At 44.2% G+C, this 21847-nt stretch overlaps 1 protein-coding gene across 2 annotated transcripts in view; it reads left to right on the forward strand.

Annotated features, from left to right (window-relative positions):
- The window catches only part of CFI (complement factor I), a 45521-nt gene extending 31041 nt beyond the window's left edge, over positions 1–14480 (forward strand). For both annotated transcript variants that reach the window (XM_062199745.1, XM_062199746.1), the window contains 5 exons: positions 874–977; positions 1150–1253; positions 5470–5747; positions 12122–12226; positions 14069–14480. In XM_062199745.1, coding sequence (XP_062055729.1) covers positions 874–977; positions 1150–1253; positions 5470–5747; positions 12122–12226; positions 14069–14286 — 809 coding nt within the window. In that variant the 3' untranslated portion in view covers positions 14287–14480. The remainder of the gene's footprint in view (positions 1–873; positions 978–1149; positions 1254–5469; positions 5748–12121; positions 12227–14068) is intronic.
- Positions 14481–21847: the final 7367 nt, after the last annotated feature.

The following is a 21847-nucleotide window of genomic DNA, read 5'->3' on the forward strand; positions in this document are numbered from 1 at the left end:
CATGTGCGTGCAGGGCCCAGGCACCTGGGCCTTCCTCCTCTGCCTTCCTGGGCCACAGCAGAGAGCTGGACTGGAAGAGGAGCAATCGGGACAGAATCCGGTACCCCAATCGGGACTAGAATCTGGGGTGGTGGTGCCACAGTCAGAGGATTAGCCTAGTGAGCCATGGTACCGGCCAAGCAGATTCATGTCTTAAGTCTTGATCTACCATGTTTTCTCAGTGACAAACTCTCTGTGCACACAAAGGAAGGAAATGTCACCACATGTCAAATGACTACAAACAAATAAGTAAAAACCTTTCGCACTGATCTGCTTGACCAAGAGGGTCCCTGGCATATTACTTCTCAGGGTTAAATGAGATGAATGATAACAGAGTCCTTAGTATAGGAACTGACAAACACAAAATACTCTCATTGATATTACTAGTGTTAATATTAATTATTATTAGAAAGAGTTCCATATAAACAGCCTCTGTAAGGGAAAAACTAAGAGTAAGAAGATGCAGTTTTCTGTGTCATTAGCTTATTCTGATAGTTTCAGAATGTGACCCACCCCCAACCTGAGCTGTCACTGCACTGATGCCTGGCATCTGGCATCTGCCAGAAGCTGGTGAATATTTAGCTCTTGGCCAGCCTCTTTCTTCCGCTAGTCCACGTTACAGCATAACCTCAGTGAATTAAGCCAATGTTAATATTAATTCAGAATTTTTAAGCAGGTCAATAATTTAGCATCCAAATTAATTTACTAATGAATCCAGACTGATTGGTATTAGCTGTGACTCTGCTCTTTTTGTGGCATATAAAATCAAGAGATGTCTTCCCACAAAGTAGTGGATCCAAAATAGTAATGATACAATTTCTTCCTTTCTTAAAGAAAGAAAACGGATAAAATCGTTATTACCTAAGCTCTCCTGTGGAGTTAGAAAAAACTTGCAAACTCGAAGGAAACGAATCGTGGGAGGAAAGCCAGCTCAAGTGGTAAGCCTGCATGAAAGTCACAGGGCCTGCTTCCTGGAAGTAGCCTAAATTGGGGAATTCTATGGGGGATGAAGTGATTCCTAGAGATGGGTATCTTACAATGGACATCCTTAGGACTAGCTGCTTGTGTCACCTGGTAGAAAGGAAATGACCACAGGAATGTCTTTTACAGGGGGAATTTCCATGGCAAGTGGCAATTAAGCATGACAATAGAATCAACTGTGGGGGAATTTACATTGGTGGCTGTTGGGTTCTGACTGCTGCACATTGTGTCAGGTAAAAAAAAATATCTTCAGTACATTTTGGATTTCCTGAAACAATGAAAATGGATAATAGAAATTGTGGTAGATATTAAATGAGTGCGTGTGTCTGAGAAGTCATTGACAATTCCATTCTGTGAACTGCTACATACCTGCTGATGTTCATGGCTGAGACTCCCGAGGCCGGTCCCCCGGAACCTAGAGTGTTCTGCACAGACTGAATTGCTGATTCCACTGGCAAGGGCAAATCAAAACCATAGGTACAAAATTACTTCAGTTGGCTCATTTGCATGGTAGGAAAGTGAGTAGTTACTACTTACATTTCATAGAGCTAGGATCAAAATGTTTGGAAGAGTGTGTGATTGAGAGTTTACAAAGGCAAAATACTAAACCAAGCATTTTCTCTGGTCCTGTTCTCAACAGAGATGTTAGTTAGACATCTTTTAAACATTTTTCGTAATTACCTGTGAATGGTAAATACAAGTTTGATACAAGTCCAGTAAGGCAAGTTATAAGTGGCTGTATTAGTTTGGTTAGGCTGCCATCATAAAATACTACAGCCTGGGAGACCAAATTACAGACATTTCCATTCGCAAAGTTTTGGAAGCTGGAAGGGCAAGATCAGGATGCCAGCTGGGATGGTTTCTCCTGAGGTCTCTCTCTTTGACTTGAAGGTGGCCACCTTCTCCCTGTGACCACTTAACAGCCTTTCCTTTGCACACATACTTCCATGGTATCTCTGTCTCGTTCTCTCTCTCTCCTTTGAAGGGCAACAGTTCTACTGGTTTAAGGTCCCACTTTTTTTTTTTTTTGACAGGCAGAATGGACAGTGAGAGAGAGACAGAGAGAAAGGTCTTCCTTTTGCCGTTGGTTCAACCTCCAATGACCGCCGCGGTAGGCACGCTGCGGCCGGCGCACCGCGCTGATCCGATGGCAGGAGCCAGGTGCTTCTCCTGGTCTCCCATGGGGTGCAGGGCCCAAGCACTTGGGCCATCCTCCACTGCACTCCCTGGCCACAGCAGAGAGCTGGCCTGGAAGAGGGGCAACCGGGACAGGATCGGTGCCCCAACTGGGACTAGAACCCGGTGTGCCGGCGCTGCAAGGCAGAGGATTAGCCTAGTGAGCCGCAGCACCGGCCAAAGGTCCCACTTTTATGACCTCATTTAACCTTGATTACCCTGTTAAAAGTTCTGTCTCCAAATTTGGTCACTCTGGGCTCAGGGTTTTTTTTTGTTGTTGTTGTTGTTGACAGGCAGAGTGGACAGTGAGAGAGAGACAGAGAGAAAGGTCTTCCTTTTGCCGTTGGTTCACCCTCCAATGGCCGCCGTGGCCGGTGCGCTGTGGCCAGCGCACCGCGCTGATCCGGTGGCAGGAGCCAGGTGCTTCTCCTGGTCTCCCATGCGGGTGCAGGGCCCAAGCACTTGGGCCATCCTCCACTGCACTCCCGGGCCACAGCAGAGAGCTGGCCTGGAAGAGGGGCAACCGGGACAGGATGGGTGCCCCGACCGGGACTAGAACCCGGTGTGCCGGCACCGCAAGGCGGAGGATTAGCCTAGTGAGCCGCGGCGCCGGCCATGGGCTCAGGGTTTTAACATATACGGCAGACACAATTCAGTCTACAACAATGGCTAAATTACAGTACCCAGAAGGTATTGGTTAATAAATCAAAATCAACTTATAGAAGGGCAGAGCTCAAGATTATTAGTTTAATGACCTTTAGAATGAACGGAATGTCATTTATTAAACAATTCTTGCAGACTAGATACTTCGACATATGCTATCTTGTTTAGTATTCTCAACAGTCCTAAAAAGGAAATACTGTTCTTCCCTTTTTGTGGACTAGCAGACTGGGACTGAGAAGTCAGATGACTTGGCTAAAGCTGAACAGGTAATCTGTAATAGTAGATAAAATTAAGTTACACATTTTTGACAGTAGCTTAGATAAAGACCTGTCATATATACAGTGGTCCAACATTGGGAGGAATAACAACTATGTCTAATGATTAAGTATGTTGAAGTATACCTATAAAAATCCTCACTTATTAGAGAAATGAGCCAAATCTAATGTATTTCCTTTTTTAATTTTTTAAATTTATTTGCTTGAGAGCCAGAGAGAGAGCTCCCACCCACTGGTTCGCTTCCCAGATGCTTGCCACAGCCCCAACTGTAACTGAAGCTGGGAGCCAGGAACTCAGTCCGGGTGTCCCTTGTGAGTAGCAGGAACTCAAACACTTGGGCCATCATTGCTGCCTCCCAGGGTCTACATTAGCAGGGAGCTTAATTCAGGAGTAAGCTTAACTCAGGAGTACAACAGGCTGTTGAACCCAGGAACTCTGATTTGGAACTTGAGGTTCTTTGCTGGAAGACAAAACATTGTCCCAGCTTCTGCCTTCTTAATGATCCTTTTCTCGTGGCACCTGTGATACAACATTCTCATAGTTTTCTGTTTCTTTCTCTGACCATACCTCTTCGCCCTTTATGCATTTTCCTCCTTCCATGTTTGAGCATTACTATTCAACTGAAACACTGGGGTTCCTCAATATTTAGCCTAACTTCATCTCTTCTTACTTCTTTTTCCTAAAGTTATCTGTAGCATAAATACTGTCCTGGGCCTTTTCTTCAACTACTGACCCTGTGGTCAACTGCCTATCTAAGCTTCTTGGCTATATCAAAATTATATCTGGGAGCAGGCTTTTAGCCTAGAGATGAAAATGTATCCCTTATCAAAGTACCTAAGTTCAATTCCCAGGTCCAGCTCGTGACTGCAGGTTTCTGCTAATGCAGACAACTAGAAGGCAACAGTGATAGCTCAAGTAGTTGGCCACCTGCCACCCGCTTGGGAGACCTGGATTGTGTTCCCAGCTCCCTGCTTTGGCCTGAGCCTAATGTTAGGGACATTTAGGGAGTGGTCCAGCAGATGGGAGATGTCTCTCTCTCCCTCTCCCTTTCAAGTAGTACTTTTTTATATTACATCAAATTCAAAATGTCTCAAGACTAAAGTTCATGATATTATTCTTCCCTCAAATATGTTTCTGTTGCAGTGTTTCTTATCTCAGTAAATGATAACACCATTTGTCCAGTTACACAAGGCAGAAATGTAAGAATCACAGTATTTTACTCCCTCAGCTATACCCTAGCCCAGCCAGTATTTCAGCAACTTCAGATGACTTTAAAAGAAAAAAGATTTTATATATTTGAAAAGCAGAGTTACAAAGACAGAGGGAGAAAAAGAGGTCTTCTATCTGCTGGTTCACTCTCCAAATGGCTACAATAGTCAAAGCTCGGTAAAGCTGAAGCCAGGAGCCAGGAGCTTCTTATTGGTCTCCTACAAGGGTACAGGGGCCCAAGCACTTGACCCGTCCTTTTCCAGGCACATTAGCAGGGAGCTCGATTGAAAGTGGACTATGGGGCCGGCGCTGTGGCACAGAAGGTTAATCTTCCACCTGTGGCGCAGGCATCCCATATGGGCACCAATTTTAGTCCCACCTGCTCCTCTTCCAATCCAGCTCTCTGCTATGGCCTGGGAGAGCAGTAGAAGATGGCCCAAGCAGTTGGGTCCTTGCACCTGTGTGGAAGACCTGAAGGAAGCTCTTGGCTCCTGGCTTCGGATCGGCCCAGCTCTGGACGTTGCAGCCATTTGGGAAGTAAACCAGCAGATGGAAGACCTTTCTCTCTCTTGCCCTCTCTACCTGTCAAATAAGGAAAGAAAGAAAGTGGAACAGCCAGGGCTTAAACTGGCTGTATGTACACCCATACAGAGTGCCAAGTCTACAGGTGGTGGCTTAACCTGTTGCGCCACAGCGCTGGCCCCCAGATGGCATACTTGTTTAATTCTCAAAACTCCTCTCCATCCACGTTGCCCTGCTTTCACTTTTCATGTGGATTATGCCAGTGGCCTCTTAATTGGCTCAGCTGTTGATTCTCTACCCATTACAATGACGAACACACTCTAGAGAGGCAGCAAAATCGTGCTTCTTCTGGGTACTCCAGTTGCTGCTCAACTCTTTGTGTTACTAATATGGAGCAGTTAGATGGATTATTCTTTTCCTCATTTACCACTGACGTAATTCTGCTTTAAATAAATGCAATCTCAGTGTTACAAAACAGCAAGGACTGAAAAATAAACGGGAAAATGAAAATGGTCCTTTAAAAGGGAGAATATAAAGTATTGGAATTCCATATTTGTACATTTTTCTCAATATATTTTATTTTCCTTTTCCTTTCTGTTATAGAGCCAATAAAGCTCACCAGTACCAAATATGGACAGGATTGCTAAATTGGATAGTACCGAACTCTGAGCTAATAGTTGAATTAGTGAATAAAATTATTATCCATGAAAACTACAATGGAACCACCTACCAAAATGACATAGCTTTGATTGAAATGAAAAAACGTCCAAGCCAAAAACAGTGTGATCTCCCTAATTCCGTACCTGCCTGCCTCCCCTGGTCTCCATATCTATTTCAACCTAATGAGAGATGCATCATTTCTGGCTGGGGTCGAGAAAAAGGTATATGTTTTATAATTTGTTCATTAAAATCTAGGTTTGGAAATGAATGGGAATAGAAATGCATGAGAGATAATCTTGAGATTGTTTAAGAGAAACATAACATCCAACCCTGAAAAGTGAGCATTGACTATGACCAGCTTCAGGGGCCACCCGTGCAGTTGCCCAGCACTTCATGCTCAAGAAGGCTCCAGGCTTGACTTACTTGCTGTGCTGTGACCAGCCTCAAGTTAGTTTGCTCTTTTTTTTTTTAAAGCTTTATTTTAAAGGGCCAGCATTGTGTCACTGTAGTTTAAACTGCTGCCTGCAGTGCCAACATCCCATATGAGTGCTGGTTTGAGTCCCAACTTCTCCACTTCTAGCTTCTTGCTGATGCTCCTGGGAATGCAGCTGAAGATGGCCCAAGCATTTAGGCCCCTGCCACTGACATGGGAGACTTGGGTGAAGCTCCTGGCTTCTGGCTTTAGCCTGGCCCAATCTTAGTCATTGTGGCCATTTGGAGTGTGAAACAGTGGATGAATGATCTCTCTATCTCTCTGTAACTCTGCCTTTCAAATAAATAAAATTTAAAGATTTATTTATTTATTTATTTGAAAGGCAGAATTACGGGGCAGGGGTTAGGAGACAGAGAAAGAGATCATCCATCTACTAGTTCACCTCCCAAATGGCCACAAAGGCAGGAGTTGAGCCAGGCCAAAGCCGGGAACCAGGGGGAGCCAAGAATTTTGTCCTGGTCTTGCAGTGTACTCAACACTTGGGCTATCTTCTGCTGCCTTCTTGCATTAGCAAGGAACTGGATTGAAAGCAGAGCAGCCGAGACTTGAACCAGCACTCTGATATGAGATGCCAACATTTCCAAGGACATATAAAGTTTCTCTGTGATCCTGATGCAAACTCAAGTCATAACCATTCATCAGGAAAAAAATAGACAGGGAGACAGACTTACAGCATGGACTTTATGAATTTGTTGGAGAGTTATGAATGAAGATTCAAAAGATATGCAAAAAGATAGCCTTAGTATATGTTGAATCTCTGATCCCAAAAACCTCCTCCCTCCTCTGTCCTTCTCTAGTTTGTCTTCCACCTCTCCAGAAAGAGAAAGAAAACGAAAGGACTTCATTCTTTGAATTTCTTTTTTAAATTTATTTTTAAAATTTTTTTTTCTGAGAAAACAAAGAGAAAGATCTTCCATCTGTTGGTTCTCTCCCAGATGCCTGCCATAGCCAGGGCTGGGTCTAGCCAAAGCCAGGATCTTGAAGTCAGTACAGGTCTCCCATATGGGTGAAAGAAACCCAAGTACTTAAACCATCACCTGCTGCATCCCAGGATGCAAATTAGCAGGAAACTAGATCAGAAGTGGAGGCCAGGACTCGAACCCAGGCATTCCAATATTGGATAAGGGTGTCCCAAGTGGCATCTTAACCAAATGCCCACCCATCTTTGAGCTTCTAGGAAGACTCGTGGTGAACAGTTCCTTTGAATAAGAGTTATAAATAAATAAATGTTGTAAACAAAGATGAATTATTAGAAAGAACTTCTGAAATAAAGATTTGATTAGAATTAACTAACACTTTTCCCTTCATCTTGAAAATTTAGCTTCCCTCTGATCACTTAACTCTTTGTTAACAGAAACTCTAAGTAACTTCATCACAATGGTCTTGCAGAATCATATGGCAACACATTTGTTATAGTTATATTAAAAGGTACAAAATATATGTATAAACCAATCTGAATTTGTGATATGTGTGAATACCCAAGACTTATAAAATACTTAATTTCATTAGGAATTAATTCATCTAGAAGGCATCATATCCTTATATTTACTGTTTTTTTCAGTAACACATTATGTACATTTACAGATACGCATATACACAAAAGTAGAAAGGAAAATATAATAAATCCTTACATATTCATCAGCTGCTTTCCACAGTTGTCAACATTTGGCCATTTTTGTTGTATCTCCCTGTATCAATCAGGTCTCAATAGGATAATTATGAAGGTATATTTATAAGGGGATTAATTACCCAGATGTACATGGGAGTTGGGGAACCACAAGGGCTATAGTGAGATCCAGGCCTAGTAGTACCTGAGCTTTGGCCACTGTAGAACTAAGGTATAAGAGAAGTTCTCAGATGGAGAGTCTCAGGTACAGCAGGCTGCCTTGAGAAAAGCATTGACCCTAAGTTGAAGGTTGTAACCAGCCCCAGGCTCACCATCGTCCTTTTTCTCCTAACCCACTGCTGAGGTCCTCTTCATCTGAAACCAGCTGGAACTCAAAAGCCAAGGAACTCCAGCTGAGGTAATCTCTGCAGGTCAGGCTCTTGAGGCAGGAGACAGAGCATTAAAGAGTGGAGAGCAGGTTTAAGGGATAATCAGGAGTTAACTTGGCATATTTCGCTCTGTGTTTTTCCTAGGGTATATTAAATCTCAGATGACATTTCATGTCATCCATGAACACTCTACAATATGGCTTTAGAGATAAGGACACAACACCATTTTCATACCCAACAAAAAGTGAAAGTGATTCCTTTTTTTTTTTTTTTTAAGATTTATTTATTTTGCTTGAAAGTCAGAGTTACACAGAGAGAGCAGAGGCAGAGAGAGAGAGAGAGAGAGAGAGAGAGAGTCTTCCATCTGATGGTTCACTCCCCAATTGGCTGCAGTGGCCGGAACTGCACCGATCCAAAGCCAGGAGCCAGGCGCTTCTTCCGGATCTCCCACACGGCTGCAGGGGCCCAAGGACTTGGGCCATCTTCTGCTGCCTTCCCAGGCCATAGCAGAGAGCTGGATTGGAAGTGGAGCAGCTGGGACTTGAACCAGCGCCCGTATGGGATGCCGGCGCTTCAGGCCAGGATGTTAACCCGCTGCACCACAGCGCCGGTCCCGAAAGTGATTCCTTAAAATGATATAATAGCCCGTCTCTGTTTAATACTAGTCACTTACCTACAAAAATATTTTTACAATCTGATTACTGAATCAGGATCCAAAAAATAAAATAAAAATAAATAAAAATCTACCCACTGCATGGCTATTTTTCTTAAATATCTTTTAATCTAGTAGAGTTACTCCTTCCTTCCATCTAAGATGTATTTATTAAAGTAACTGGAGACTTCTCACTTTAGAATTTCCATACCTTGGATTTGGCTGATTATATCTTTGATCTGGCATTTAAAATGTTCTTCTATTCCATGTATGTCTTGTAAACTGGTAGTTACATATGTTATTAAATGTTTGATTTTATATGCATTAACACATTTAATGTGGTTTAGTGTATTTCTTGAGCATTTATGAGGGTACTTCAAAAGTCTGGAGGAGCAGGCATAGTGGCCCTGTGGGTTAAGTCACCACTTAGAATACCCACATCCATGTTGGAGTACCCCAGGGGGCAGCAGATGATGGCTCAAGTACCTGGGTGCCTGCAGCCTACTTGGGAGACCGAGATTGAGGCTCTGACTTTGGCTAGCTCAGCCCTGGCTGCTGCAAGCATTTGAGAAATGAACCAGAGGATCGAAGCTAACTTACTGTCTCCCCTGTCTCCCTCACCCTGTCGTTCTGCCTTTTAAGTAAGTAAATAAGTAAGTAAATAAATAAATAAAATGTTTTTAAAAGTTTGTGGGAAATGTTACAACATAATACTTGTAATACACACTTTCCATGAACTTTTTGAAGACTCTTCATCTATTTCAAATAATGTTTTGCCCCAAAATAAACTTAACTTTTAAGTCTGTTTTTCCATTAACTTTTCAAAGTACCCTCAGACTGTGGTTGCAAGATAGTAATGCTGAAGTGTCAGGATTAACCGGATGAAAATGTGGACCCTATCAACAAACAAGAGGAGAACCTGACCCTAGGGTGACAGACGAAGGCTAGCTCTGGAGGGGCTTACTATACAGAGGAGCCTTCAAACATGAATGCCACCATCATATAGCAGAATGCAACAGGTGCCTTAGGAAGTGTACACAACAAGACTACATATGAGTGATGAAAAATTGCTCACAATTTGAAAAGGCTTTTGCTGAGCTAGGGGAAATAGTAAATTACTAATTTTAAAAATCTCTTATCCTTAGCCGGCGCCGTGGCTTAACAGGCTAAACCTCTGCCTTGCGGCGCCGGCACACCAAGTTCTAGTTCCGGTTGGGGCGCCGGATTCTATCCCGGTTGCCCCTCTTCCAGGCCAGCTCTCTGCTATGGCCCGGGAAGGCAGTGGAAGATGGCCCAAGTCCTTGGGCCCTGCACCCGCATGGGAGACCAGGAGAAGCACCTGGCTCCTGGCTTCAGATCAGCACGATGCGCCGGCCGCAGCGGCTATTGGAGGGTGAACCAATGGCAAAAAGGAAGACCTTTCTCTCTGTCTCTCTCTCTCTCTCACTATCCACTCTGCCTGTCAAAAAAATAAATAAATAAATAAATCTCTTATCCTGAGGAAGGCAGCCATCTTGACACTAACCTAAAGTAGGAATTGAATAAAATGAAATTCTTGCCTAATTTCCATGTACGTTGGTGGATTTTCATGTCCTTCTGCTTTCTAAAAGGTAGTGTATTAGTTCTACAGTTAATACCATGTCTCACTGCAGTGCTAGGGTATCATGGGAGTATCCTTATAGGATAAACTAGAGAGGTGTCTGTCTCCAGGGAGTTTATAGATAAATGGAGGGGAGAATGATTTGCCATAAGACATTAGTATATAGCTGAATTACTGAGAGCTCAGGTTCATTCATTACATAAATATTCATGAAGCAGGCCGGCGCCGCGGCTCAATAGGCTAATCCTCCGCCTAGCGGCGCCGGCACACCGGGTTCTAGTCCCGGTCGGGGCACCGATCCTGTCCCGGTTGCCCCTCTTCCAGGCCAGCTCTCTGCCGTGGCCAGGGAGTGCAGTGGAGGATGGCCCAAGCCCTTGGGCCCTGCACCCCATGGGAGACCAGGATAAACACCTGGCTCCTGCCATCGGATCAGCGCGGTGCGCCGGCCGCAGCGCGCTACCGCGGCGGCCATTGGAGGGTGAACCAACGGCAAAAGGAAGACCTTTCTCTCTGTCTCTGTCTCTCACTGTCCACTCTGCCTGTAAAAAAAAAAAAAAAAAATATTCATGAAGCAACTTCTTTGGGTTCACATAACTGCATGTTGGCGCAGAATGAGACAGGCCTACATCCTACTCTCCTGGAACTTTGGGTAGTGAGGAAGCTGACACTGAATGAGAAACTACAGCATAAAAATTGCTGTGAACTGGGAAAAAAAAGAAGAGTCTCTCTTTACCCCTGAGGCACCTTACAATATTTTTATATTTTCTTATCTTCTTGTTCCATCAGTCAGCGGTACCTGGATCATAGATATTCAAGCCCCCAAACTTTCACTTAACTAGAACCTTTCTTACGTTGTTTCTTTTTTAAGATTTATTTTATTTGTTTGAAGGCAGGGAAACAGAAAGAGAGATCTTCACTCTGCTGGTTCACTCCCCAAATGGGTGCAACAGCCAGGGCTGGGCCAAACTGAAGCCAAGAGCCAGGTTCTTCATCCTGGCCTCCCACATGGGTGGCAGGGGCCCAAATACTTGGGCCATCTTCCATTGAATTCCCAGGCACGATCATTTAAAATTACTTAGAAGATAGATTTCCTCATAGACACATAAAAACAGACCCATTTATAACTTCGTATATGTGTTCTTTATTCTAGTGAGCACTTCCAAGGAATAAGGGACTATAAGGAGATAGGAAGTATTTCTATGAGAAGACTCCATCACTGATTCCTGTCCAACTCCCTCACTGAACTCAGCAACCATAGGGGAAGGATTTGACCTTCCACTTCAGGGTATTGGCTGTTTATTAAATGAGTATGAATACAGACGTATATTCAATAATTCCCTTTGACCATCTGTCCAAATTTTAGTAAATTATACTAACTAGGGATATGAGGAAAATATAATTAAATATGCTCAGGAGATGTGGGCATTTGGCCGAGTTCCCATCCACATCAGTCACTGGGTTCACATGCTGGCTGTGCTCCTGACTTCAGCTTCCTGCTAATGCACACCTGGGAGGCAGCAGCGATGGCTCAAGTGCTTGGATCCCTGCTGCCCACAGGGAACACCTGGATTAAGCTCCTGGCTCATGGCTTTGGCCTAGCACAGCCTCAGCTAATGCAGGCATTTGGGGAGTGTATCAGCAGATGGGAGCTCTGTCTGTCTGTCTCTGTCTCTCTCTAATAAAATAAGCTAAAGTTTTTTTTTTAATACTAAGGAATTTTCCTCAAAATTTATATATGTATTAAAGAATATACATGTGTAAATTCTTTTATATTCATAATGGTTTACCAAACAAGAGCATTGATTTACATTTCTCATATGTGACTTTCAACTTTCTGTTTTCTCACTTTGTTTAGATAATCAAAAAGTCTACTCACTTAGTTGGGGTGAAGTTAACCTTTTAAGCAACTGCTCTAAGTTTTATGGAGATCGCTTCTATGAAAAAGAAATGGAATGTGCAGGTAAGTACTAAGTGGTTTATCTGAGAGATATGGTTTGTTTGTTTGTTTGTTTGTTTTTTGACATGCAGAGTGGACAGTGAGAGAGAGAGACAGAGAGCAAGGTCTTCCTTTGCCGTTGGTTCACCCTCCAATGGCCGCCGTGGCTGGCGCACTGCGCTGATCTGAAGCCAGGAGCCAGGTGCTTCTCCTGGTCTCCCATGCGGGTGCAGGGCCCAAGCACTTGGGCCATCCTCCACTGCACTCCCTGGCCACAGCAGAGAGCTGGCCTGGAAGAGGGGCAACCAGGACAGAATCCGGAGCCCCGACCGGGACTAGAACCCGGTGTGCCGGCGCCGCAAGGTAGAGGATTAGCCTATTGAGCCATGGCGCTGGCCTGAGAGATATGTTTATCACCTACCAAAATCTCTCCTTCCCCTAGTACCCACTCCCCTAATCTGGGCCTTGAACCTTTCCATGTGTTCTGTCTGTTGCATTACCAAACTCCTTCAGCCACTCCCCTGTAGCTCAAGTTCCCTCATTCTAATACTAAGAGGAAAAAATCTTCCGTAAGCTGTTATATAGCAGTTTAGCTCTTAGTCTATGACTGAGCACAGACTCTGGAACCAGACTGCCTGAATTCATAAACCAGTTTTTACCAATTTGTTGTCATGGAACCTTGAGCAAGATTCCTCATTTGCAAAATTGAGGCTCTTTATTGATAAGGAAAATGAGATGTAGAGCAGTTAAATGATTTTCCCAAAGTCCTACAGACAAAAAGTGGTACACCCAGGATCAAAACTAAAAATACTAAATAAAATGTAAAGTTACCGGATCTCAGGTGCCTCCAGATAGAAATGAATTCTCCCTTCTTAGAAATCACAGTGCACTTCTTAGGTAACATTCACCTTTGGTATCATAATTATGCCAGTTCTCTTACCTAGCAGAACTGCAGCTCCTAATTCTGGAGGTGCTACAAAGCCAGAGTCCCAGCCAATGTAATGCATTTAGTATATCTTATTGAAACTATTTTGTTATATATATATCTATAATATACTATTATATATAAATAGTGTACTACTGAAAAGGCAGAGTTAATGATATTCTATTGAATTATTAGATACAATGGTTTAAAAATCTTAGAAAGTCATAAGAGCAAAAAGAAAGTGCCAGGGCCAGCCTGTGATGTAGGGGTTAAGCCACCAACTCAGCACTGGCATCTGATATAGGTGCTGGTTGGTTGGAGTCCCTGCTGCTCTACTTCCACCTCCCTGCTAATGTGCCTGGGAAAGCAGTGCCTGGGAAAGCAGTGGCCTAAGTGCTTGGGCGCTTCACCCACGCAGCAGGACCCAGAAGAGGCTCCTGGCTTCAGCTTGGCCCAGCTCTGACTGTTGTGGACATTTGGGGGATGAACCAGCAGATGGAAGACCTCTCTTTCTCTCCCTCTCTTTCTGTAACTCTACCTTTCAAATAAATAAAATAAATCTTTAACAATAAATAAATAAATGAAAACAGTGAATGATTGATGTATGTAAACACTTAATAAACACCAAGTATTCCTGTTATTTTCCCAGTTTGCTTAGAATGCTGTGTTCAGGCTGCAGTCTCATCCCAGCATACTCACACAGGAAAAATATGCTAAACTGAAGGAATGAATAGAATACTTACAGAGTATTTCCTAATCTTTGCAACCCTGCAGGTACAGAAAGGGCCTGTAAGAAGGGACAACCTTACTCATGTTATTTCCTCTCAGGAAAGTGTAAGAAAGAAAGTCATCGCATGCACCAGTGGCGTAAGCAGGCAGTCACCGTGGTGGCCTTGGAAAAGGGAAGGAAATATGTGATTTTCTCTTTCCCTTTTTTTCAGGTACAAATGATGGTTCCATCGATGCCTGTAAAGGAGACTCTGGAGGCCCCTTAGTCTGTAAGGATATCAACAATGTGACCTACGTTTGGGGCATTGTGAGTTGGGGTGAAAACTGTGGAAAACCAGAGTTCCCAGGTGTTTATACCAAAGTGGCTAATTATTTTGACTGGATTAGTTATCATGTGGGAAGGTCTCTTATTTCTAGGTATAATATATAAGATTGTGATCTTCCTTTTTTGCCCTTTATCTCTCAGGAGTTCCATTTTAATTGAAAGTAAGCTGTATAATCAGTGCTTCTGTAGGGGAAAAATTGAAGCAAATCTTATCGGATATTTTAAAATATCTTTATAGTGTTCATGCTGTGTTGGAGTTTTACTGTACAGTTTTCAAATAAATATTTTGATCAAGCATATGTTTGATTTCTCTCTTTATGTAAGAGTGGTGTATTGACTGTATAAAACATTCAGCTAGTTGAATGGCATTGGATTTACCTAACCCTGGGTTTAAACCCCAAGTCTACCACCCCCTAAGCTTGACCCAGTGAGAACTGGAAATGCGTGAAAAAGAAACTGTGTACCTATATAAAATGCTTGTTATAGTGCCTGTCACACAGTAATAACTGGCCTCACAGCCTGTGTGTGTTTTTTTTTTTTTTTTTGGGGGGGGGTTCTTTTTTTTAAGATTTATTTATTGGGGCTGGCACTGTAGCATAGCAGATAAAGCCACCTCCTGCAGTGCCGGCATCCCATATGGGTGCTGGTTCAAGTCCTGGTTGTTCCACTTCCAATCCAGCTCTCTGCTATGGCCTGGGTAAGCAGCAGAAGATGGCCCAAGTCCTTGGGCCCCTGCAACCACTTGGGAGATCTGGAAGAAGCTCCTGGCTCCTGACTCCTGACTTTGGATTGGTGCAACTCTAGCCTTTGCAGTGATCTGGGAATGAACCAGCAGATGGAAGACCTCGCTTTCTCTCTGTCTCTGCCTCTGCTTCTCTGTAACTCTGCCTTTCAAATAAATAATATTTTAAAAAAGAAAATTTAAAAAACGATTTATTTATTTGAAAGCAGAGTGACAGAAAGAGAAAGAGATCTTCATCTTTTGGTTCACTATCTAAATGCCCACAACAGCAAGGGCTGGACTAGACCAAAACCCAGAGCATGGAACTCTGTCTAAATCTCAGATTTGGGTGACAGGGACCCAGGTACCTGAGCCATTATCTCCTGCCTTTCCAGGTGCCTTAACAGGAAGCTGTATCAGAAGCAGGGGATCCAGGAGTCAAACTAGTGCTCCAGTATGGGATGTGTGCAGTTTAACCCACAATACCACAACTCCTACCCTAGTTTCATAACCCTTGTTATATTTCTCTGCTGCTTTTGTCTTTTTAAGAAAAGTGTCCTTTTGGGGCTGGCACCATGGCGCACTAGGTTAATCCTCTGCCTGTGGCACTGGCTTCCCATATGGGCACCAGTTCTGGTCCCAGTTGCTCCTCTTCCAGTCCAGCTCTCTGCTGTTGCCTGGGAAGGCAGTGGAGGATGGCCCAGGTACTTGGGCCCCTGTACCCGAATGGGAGACCGGGAGGAGGCACCTGGCTTCTGGCTTCGGATCAGCATAGCTCTGACCGTTGCAGCCATTTGGGGAGTTTTGGGACCATTTGGGGCCTTTTGGGACCAACGGAGGGAAGACCTTTCTCTCTGTCTCTCTCACTGTCTGTAACTCTACCTGTCAAATAAATAAATAAATAATTTTTTTTTAAAAAGTATCCTTTAAAGCATTTACTCTGGTTCTATTTAATTCTGACATAATATGATTCTCAATCAGAATTCAACACTTTTAAAAACTATTTGAGAAACAGAGAGAGAGAGACAGGGAGCTTGAGAAGCAGAGAGAGAGTTCTTGTCTGCTGGTTCTCTCTCCAGATTCCTTAGCAGCTGGGGACTGAGCCTGGAGTCAGGAACTCAGTACAGCTCCCTGACATGGGTGTCAGGAACCCAATTGCATGAGCCGTCACCACTGCCTGCCGGGGTTGCATTAGCAGGGAGCCAGAATCAGGATCTAGTGCTGGGAATCAGACCTAGCTACTCTGATGTGGCTCATGGGTATCTTTTTTTTTTTAAGATTTTATTTATTCAAGAGGTAGAGTTATAGGCAGAGTGAGGGAGAAACAGAGAGAAAGGTATTTTATCCAGTGGTTCCCTCCCCAGATGGCCACAACGGCTGGAGCTGATCTGATCCAAAACCAGGAGCCAGGAGCTTCTTCCAGGTCTCCCACAAGGGTGTAGGGGTCCAAGAACTTGGGCCATCTTCTGCTTTCTTAGGCCATAGCAAAAAGCTGGATTGGAAGAGGAGCAGCTGGGACACAAACCGGCGCCCATATGGGACGGTGGTGCTGTAGGTGGAGACTTAGCCTACTATGCCACAGTGCCGGCCCTCATGGGCATCTTAACTGACATCTTAACTACTAGGCTTAATGTCCTCCCCTCTCTGCTTCTTTACATATTAAAATCTTAGCAAATGTGTCTTTTGGGCTTTTCTGTAACAAGTTAAGGTGCCACGTGCAATGCTGGGGTCCCATATGGGTGCCAGTTATATTCTCAGCTGCTCCACTTCCCATCTAGCTCCCTACTAATGTGCCTGGGAAAGCAGCTGTAGATGGCCCAAGTGGGTTGGCCCCTATACCTACGTGGGAGACCCAGATGAAGCTCTTGGCTTTGGCCTGGCCAGCCCTGTCCATTACAGCCATTTGGGAAGCGAATCAGCAGATGGAAGATTTCTTTCGATCTCTCCCTCTCTCTGTAACCCTTCCTTTCAAATAAATAAATCTTAAAAAAAAAAAAATTTGTTGGCCGGCGCCATGGCTTAACAGGCTAATCCTCCGCCTTGCGGCGCCAGCACACCGGGTTCTAGTCCTGGTTAGGGCGCCGGATTCTATCCCGGTTGCCCCTCTTCCAGGCCAGCTCTCTGCTATGGCCCGGGAAGGCAGTGGAGGATGGCCCAAGTGCTTGGGCCCTGCACCCGCATGGGAGACCAGGAGAAGCACCTGGCTCCTGGCTTCAGATCAGAGAGATGTGCCGGCCGCAGCGGCCATTGGAGGGTGAACCAACAGCAAAAAGGAAGACCTTTCTCTCTGTCTCTCTCTCTCTCTCTCTCTCAATATCCACTCTGCCTGTCCAAAAAAAAAAAAAAAAATTTGTCTTTGTACCCTCCCTTCAAAAGTTCTCCTTGACCCTACCTCTAAATTTCTCCTGAGATACATACCAAACAAAGCTTGACTTCCATTGTGTCAAACCTCACAGTCACTAAACTGTTCTTATCTCAGCAGCATTAAGCCCTTCAGGGTATCACTCCCCCAGCCACTTCCTTCTTGTTTCTTCTTTCATTTGACACTTTCCCTGCTGATCTTATCCGGACTCAGTTTTAAATCTCACTCATAGTCCAGTGACACTCAAATCCTTATGTTCAGCTTTGACCTTTCCTAGAAGTGGATCCAGACCGCTGCATGTCACTGAAGACTTGACATCTCCATGTCGATATCTAGTAGCATTTCAGAAGAAATGCCCAACCCACAACTCACAAGTGCTCCTCCCTAAACCTGCTCCTCCTCACCTCAGTAAAGGGCACAGCCATCAACTTACAGGTACAGAAGGCATCCAGTTTCCATCACATCATTCTACTTTAATCTCAGTTTATCACTTACTATCCTCCAACCTATTCTCTTTTAATTGATTTGTCCACTTCTTTTCCATACTGCTCTCTGTCAACTATAATATAAAACATATGAGGTGAGACCTTATCTTTCTTCTAGCTGCAAACCCAGTACTTGTTTCATAGAAGGTGCTTAATGAATAACACTACCTGCTTTTATTATTGTTTTTTAAACTACAGCTATCATCCTGAAGGTGGAAGTATATTCTTTACATGAATATTACCTTTTGTATGGCATTGGGGTCCAATTGGATAGAGCCTCATTGTTTTAATAATAGAAATCCTTATTTTTATATAGCTTTCCAAAATCAGGTGATGCTCAGATTTTTTTCCATTTTTTAAAATTGTGGTGAAATATACATAATATGAAAGTTATCATTTTAACCACTTCTAGTGCATAGTTCAGTGGCATTATGTACATTCAAATTGTTGTACAACCATCACTATCATCCATCTCTGACATTTTTCATGTTTCCAAACTGGGATGCTCACATGGAGCTGCGCGTAGAAGCTGGGGTCCAAGCCAGTGGCTGTCGAAGTTTCTGTTGGAACACTCGTACTGTGGTCTTTGTACATTATTCCCAAATTCATGGACTCCAATTTTTTGGCTTTCAATAAACCAGTTATATTGGCTTCTGTTGTCTGCAATGAGGAGTCCTGAGGCAGACTCTACAAACGGTGAGAACTCGGGGCCGGCATTGTGGCGCAGCAGGTTAGCGCCCTGGCCTGACGTGCTGGCATCCCATATGGGCGCCGGTTCAAGACCCAGCTGTCCCACTTCTGATCCAGCTCTCTGCTGTGGCCTGGGAAAGCAGTAGAAGATAGCCCAGATCCTTGGGCCCTTGCACCCACATGGAGACTCGGAAGAAGCTCCTGGCTCCTGGCTTCGGATAGGAGCAGCTCCGGCCGTTGCAGCCAATTGGGGAGTGAACCAGCAGATGGAAGACATCTCTCTCTCTCTCTTTCTCTGCACCTCTCCTCTCCCTGTAACTCTGACTTGCAAATTAATAAATAAATCTTAAAAATAAATAAACAAACTGTGAGAACCCTGAAGTCAGGTCAGCCCACTCTGCTCTTCTGTTTTGTATCCATTAAGCAATAACTCTTCATTCTACCTTCCCCTACTGCCTAGGTTTTAAACTACTTTTGCAGTTATCACAAGTAAAACTGATGTGTAAGAAGTAACCCCCTAATAGTGGCTTCAGTAACTCTGGTTGTGAACCTGGGGATTGACTGGGCTCAGATGAGCAGTTGCCTTTCTGGTTTCTCACGCAGCTGCTGTCAGATGGGCTGAAGCAGAATTATCTTGGAAGCTTCTTCACTCACATGTCTGGTGTCTGGGCTGAGAGACTTAAGGAGCCTGGGACTCCTCAAACACCCTCTATGTGGTGTCTATACTGATTGTGAATGGCAGACCCAGGGCACTGGAGCCTGTTACACAGCAGCTGATGGGTGTCCCAAGAGAAACTTCAGAATCTGTATAGACTATTCTGTCCTTGCCTTGGAAGCCATTTAGCATCACTTTCCTTCACAAAGCCCTGCCCAGGTTCAAGAGAATCTCTTAATGGCCAGAATGTCAGAAGTTTTGTGGACTTTTTTTTTTTTTTTTTGACAGGCAGAGTGGACAGTGAGAGAGAGAGAGAGACAGAGAGAAAGGTCTTCCTTTTTCCATTGCTTCACCCTCCAAAGGCCGCTGCGGCCGGCGCGCTGTGGCCAGCACACCGCGCTGATCTGAAGCCAGGAGCCAGGTGCTTCTCCTGGTCTCCCATGCGGGTGCAGGGCCCAAGCACTTGGGCCATCCTCCACTGCACTCCCGAGCCACAGCAGAGAGCTGGACTGGAAGAGGAGCAACCAGAACGGAATCCAGCGCCTGATCGGGACTGGAACCCGGTGTGCCGGCGCCACAGGTGGAGGATTAGCCTATTGAGCCTAGTGGCGCAGACCGTGGACATGTTTTAAATCCACCTTGTCCTGGTTTAACAGAGCAAGAGCAAAATAGCAACTTACAAGATGTTTGTGTGAAATAAACAAAGAAAGGTACTAAAGAGCTATAGGATGTAGGCACCCTCAACTAATCTAGTGATGTGATGGCACCTTGAAGGATTAAGTCAGTCTGCATAGTACCTGAAGCCTGGAGGCTCCAACATAGAGTAGACCAGGATCAGGGTCTGAAGGGTCAACAGCAAGCTCTCCAAAGTGACTCCATATGGCAGCAGCCCAGAACAGCAGCAGTGGCCTAACCTGACCCCAGGATTTTCCCAGCTCAGAGGTCTACCTCAGAACTCCTCATTGTAGACAACAGAAGCAAATCTAATTGGTTTAATGAAAAAATATTTGCTCAAAAATATGCAGGTCACAGAATCTCCAAAAAATTGGAGTCTACACATCTGGGAATAACGCACAGAGTCCACCTTAGGATTGTTCCATCAGTAACTTCCACAGCCACGAGTTTGGACCACAGTCTCCAAGTGTATCTTGTACTGCAGAGGCTGAGCACTGGGTGCTGCTGCTGGTCCCCTGCCACTGCTGCTGCTTTGTGTTCACATGGCCTTCCCGGAGAGTGCTCAGGGGACACAACTCATCAGATGTGCGGGTTGGCCATCATATTTAACCCTGGCCTCAGAACTCACTATTTCTGAGGCAGACAGGAAAATAAGTTATGAAGCTATATTTTGCCAGGTCCAATGCTAAAGAAAACTCAAGACAGATCTGGAAAGCAGCCCATAGTGTAGGGGGGGGGCATCCATAGGTAATATGGAAGAACTTTCGAGGCAAATGCAAATGCAAAGGTCCTGCAGTGGTAGGAGCCAACTACACAAGGAAACAGAGCCATGTGACTAGAGCCCTAGGTGCACCAAGAGTTGGCAACACTCACAGGTTCTGGAAATTTGAAATTGAAGGCAGTGAGGAAAATACTTTAGAGGGAAATGACTTGGAATAGGGAAGACAGTTAAGAGACTCTTCGAGTAATCCCAGTGAAAATGGTGGAGGCAGAAACAAAAGCAGGGGAAGAGATGGCACTGATTTTAGATACATTAAGGAGTGAAATACTCCTCAGTGACATCTGGGGACAAAATAGATGATGGGGTACCAGGGGGAAATGATTTCTGTCTAGAGTGATTCCTAGGTTTCTTCTTGGATAATGCGGTGAGTGGCATTGTGAATGACTAAAGAAATAGAACAGAGGAATAGAAACAAATTTAGTCAATGAGGGACCTTTTGTATTTGTGGTACCTATAGGAATCCAGTGTAGATGTGTAGTCTGTACACAAAGCAGAAAATCAACTACAGGTTTAGAAGAAATTAAGAGAAACCAACCACACACCTGACTTTGTCCTGATGGTCTAAAGCCCTGCACCTCATCTAAGTGGGTTCTGGTTCATTTTCTCCAGTACACCAAGTAAGCTTACATCCTACCCACAAGTATCACTTGGAAGTCTCTCCCTGATGAAACTTGTCTAATGGTACACCTCTCCAAGCAGAAAGTCTTTGTTGATGAAAGTGCCCCGCAAAGAACACACTTTGAACATTTTGTGCTAACTTGTGGGATGAAAGGGTGCCTGTGAGTCATCTGGAAGAAGTTACAAGACGGGTCAGGGCATGCACTGTTTGCAGTGGCACAGGCCTTGCACTGGGAAGGGCTCTGCACTTGCACTAATGCTGTCATCATCTTGAAATTCTTACTTTTTGAATAAGGAGTCCTGCATTTAAATTTTTTCACCAAGTCCTGCAAATTGTACAGTTGGTCTGTGGTTAATGCCAAAACTTGATATTTGACAGCAGAAATTAAGAGGAGAGAAGAACTTTTGGGATTCCTGCAGCTGAACAACAAATATATAATGATTGAATATGAAGAGGAAGTGAAAGCTGGTGGTGATTACCATGGGAATACAGAGTGAAAACCAAGATCTGTTTGAGAGAAAAAGCATATTTCATCATCCAGAGAGACTGGCATTAGAGAATTTAACCCCTAGAGCAAGATGAGACATAGAAGACTAAATATGAGTGTTCAGAGCAGAGGATGCTACTAAGATGTAAGAAACGAGATGTGACCACAAAAGAATAAATACACAGAGAAAA

This window comes from Lepus europaeus, chromosome 8, assembly GCF_033115175.1.
Source record: "Lepus europaeus isolate LE1 chromosome 8, mLepTim1.pri, whole genome shotgun sequence".
Taxonomy (NCBI): Eukaryota; Metazoa; Chordata; class Mammalia; order Lagomorpha; family Leporidae; genus Lepus; species Lepus europaeus.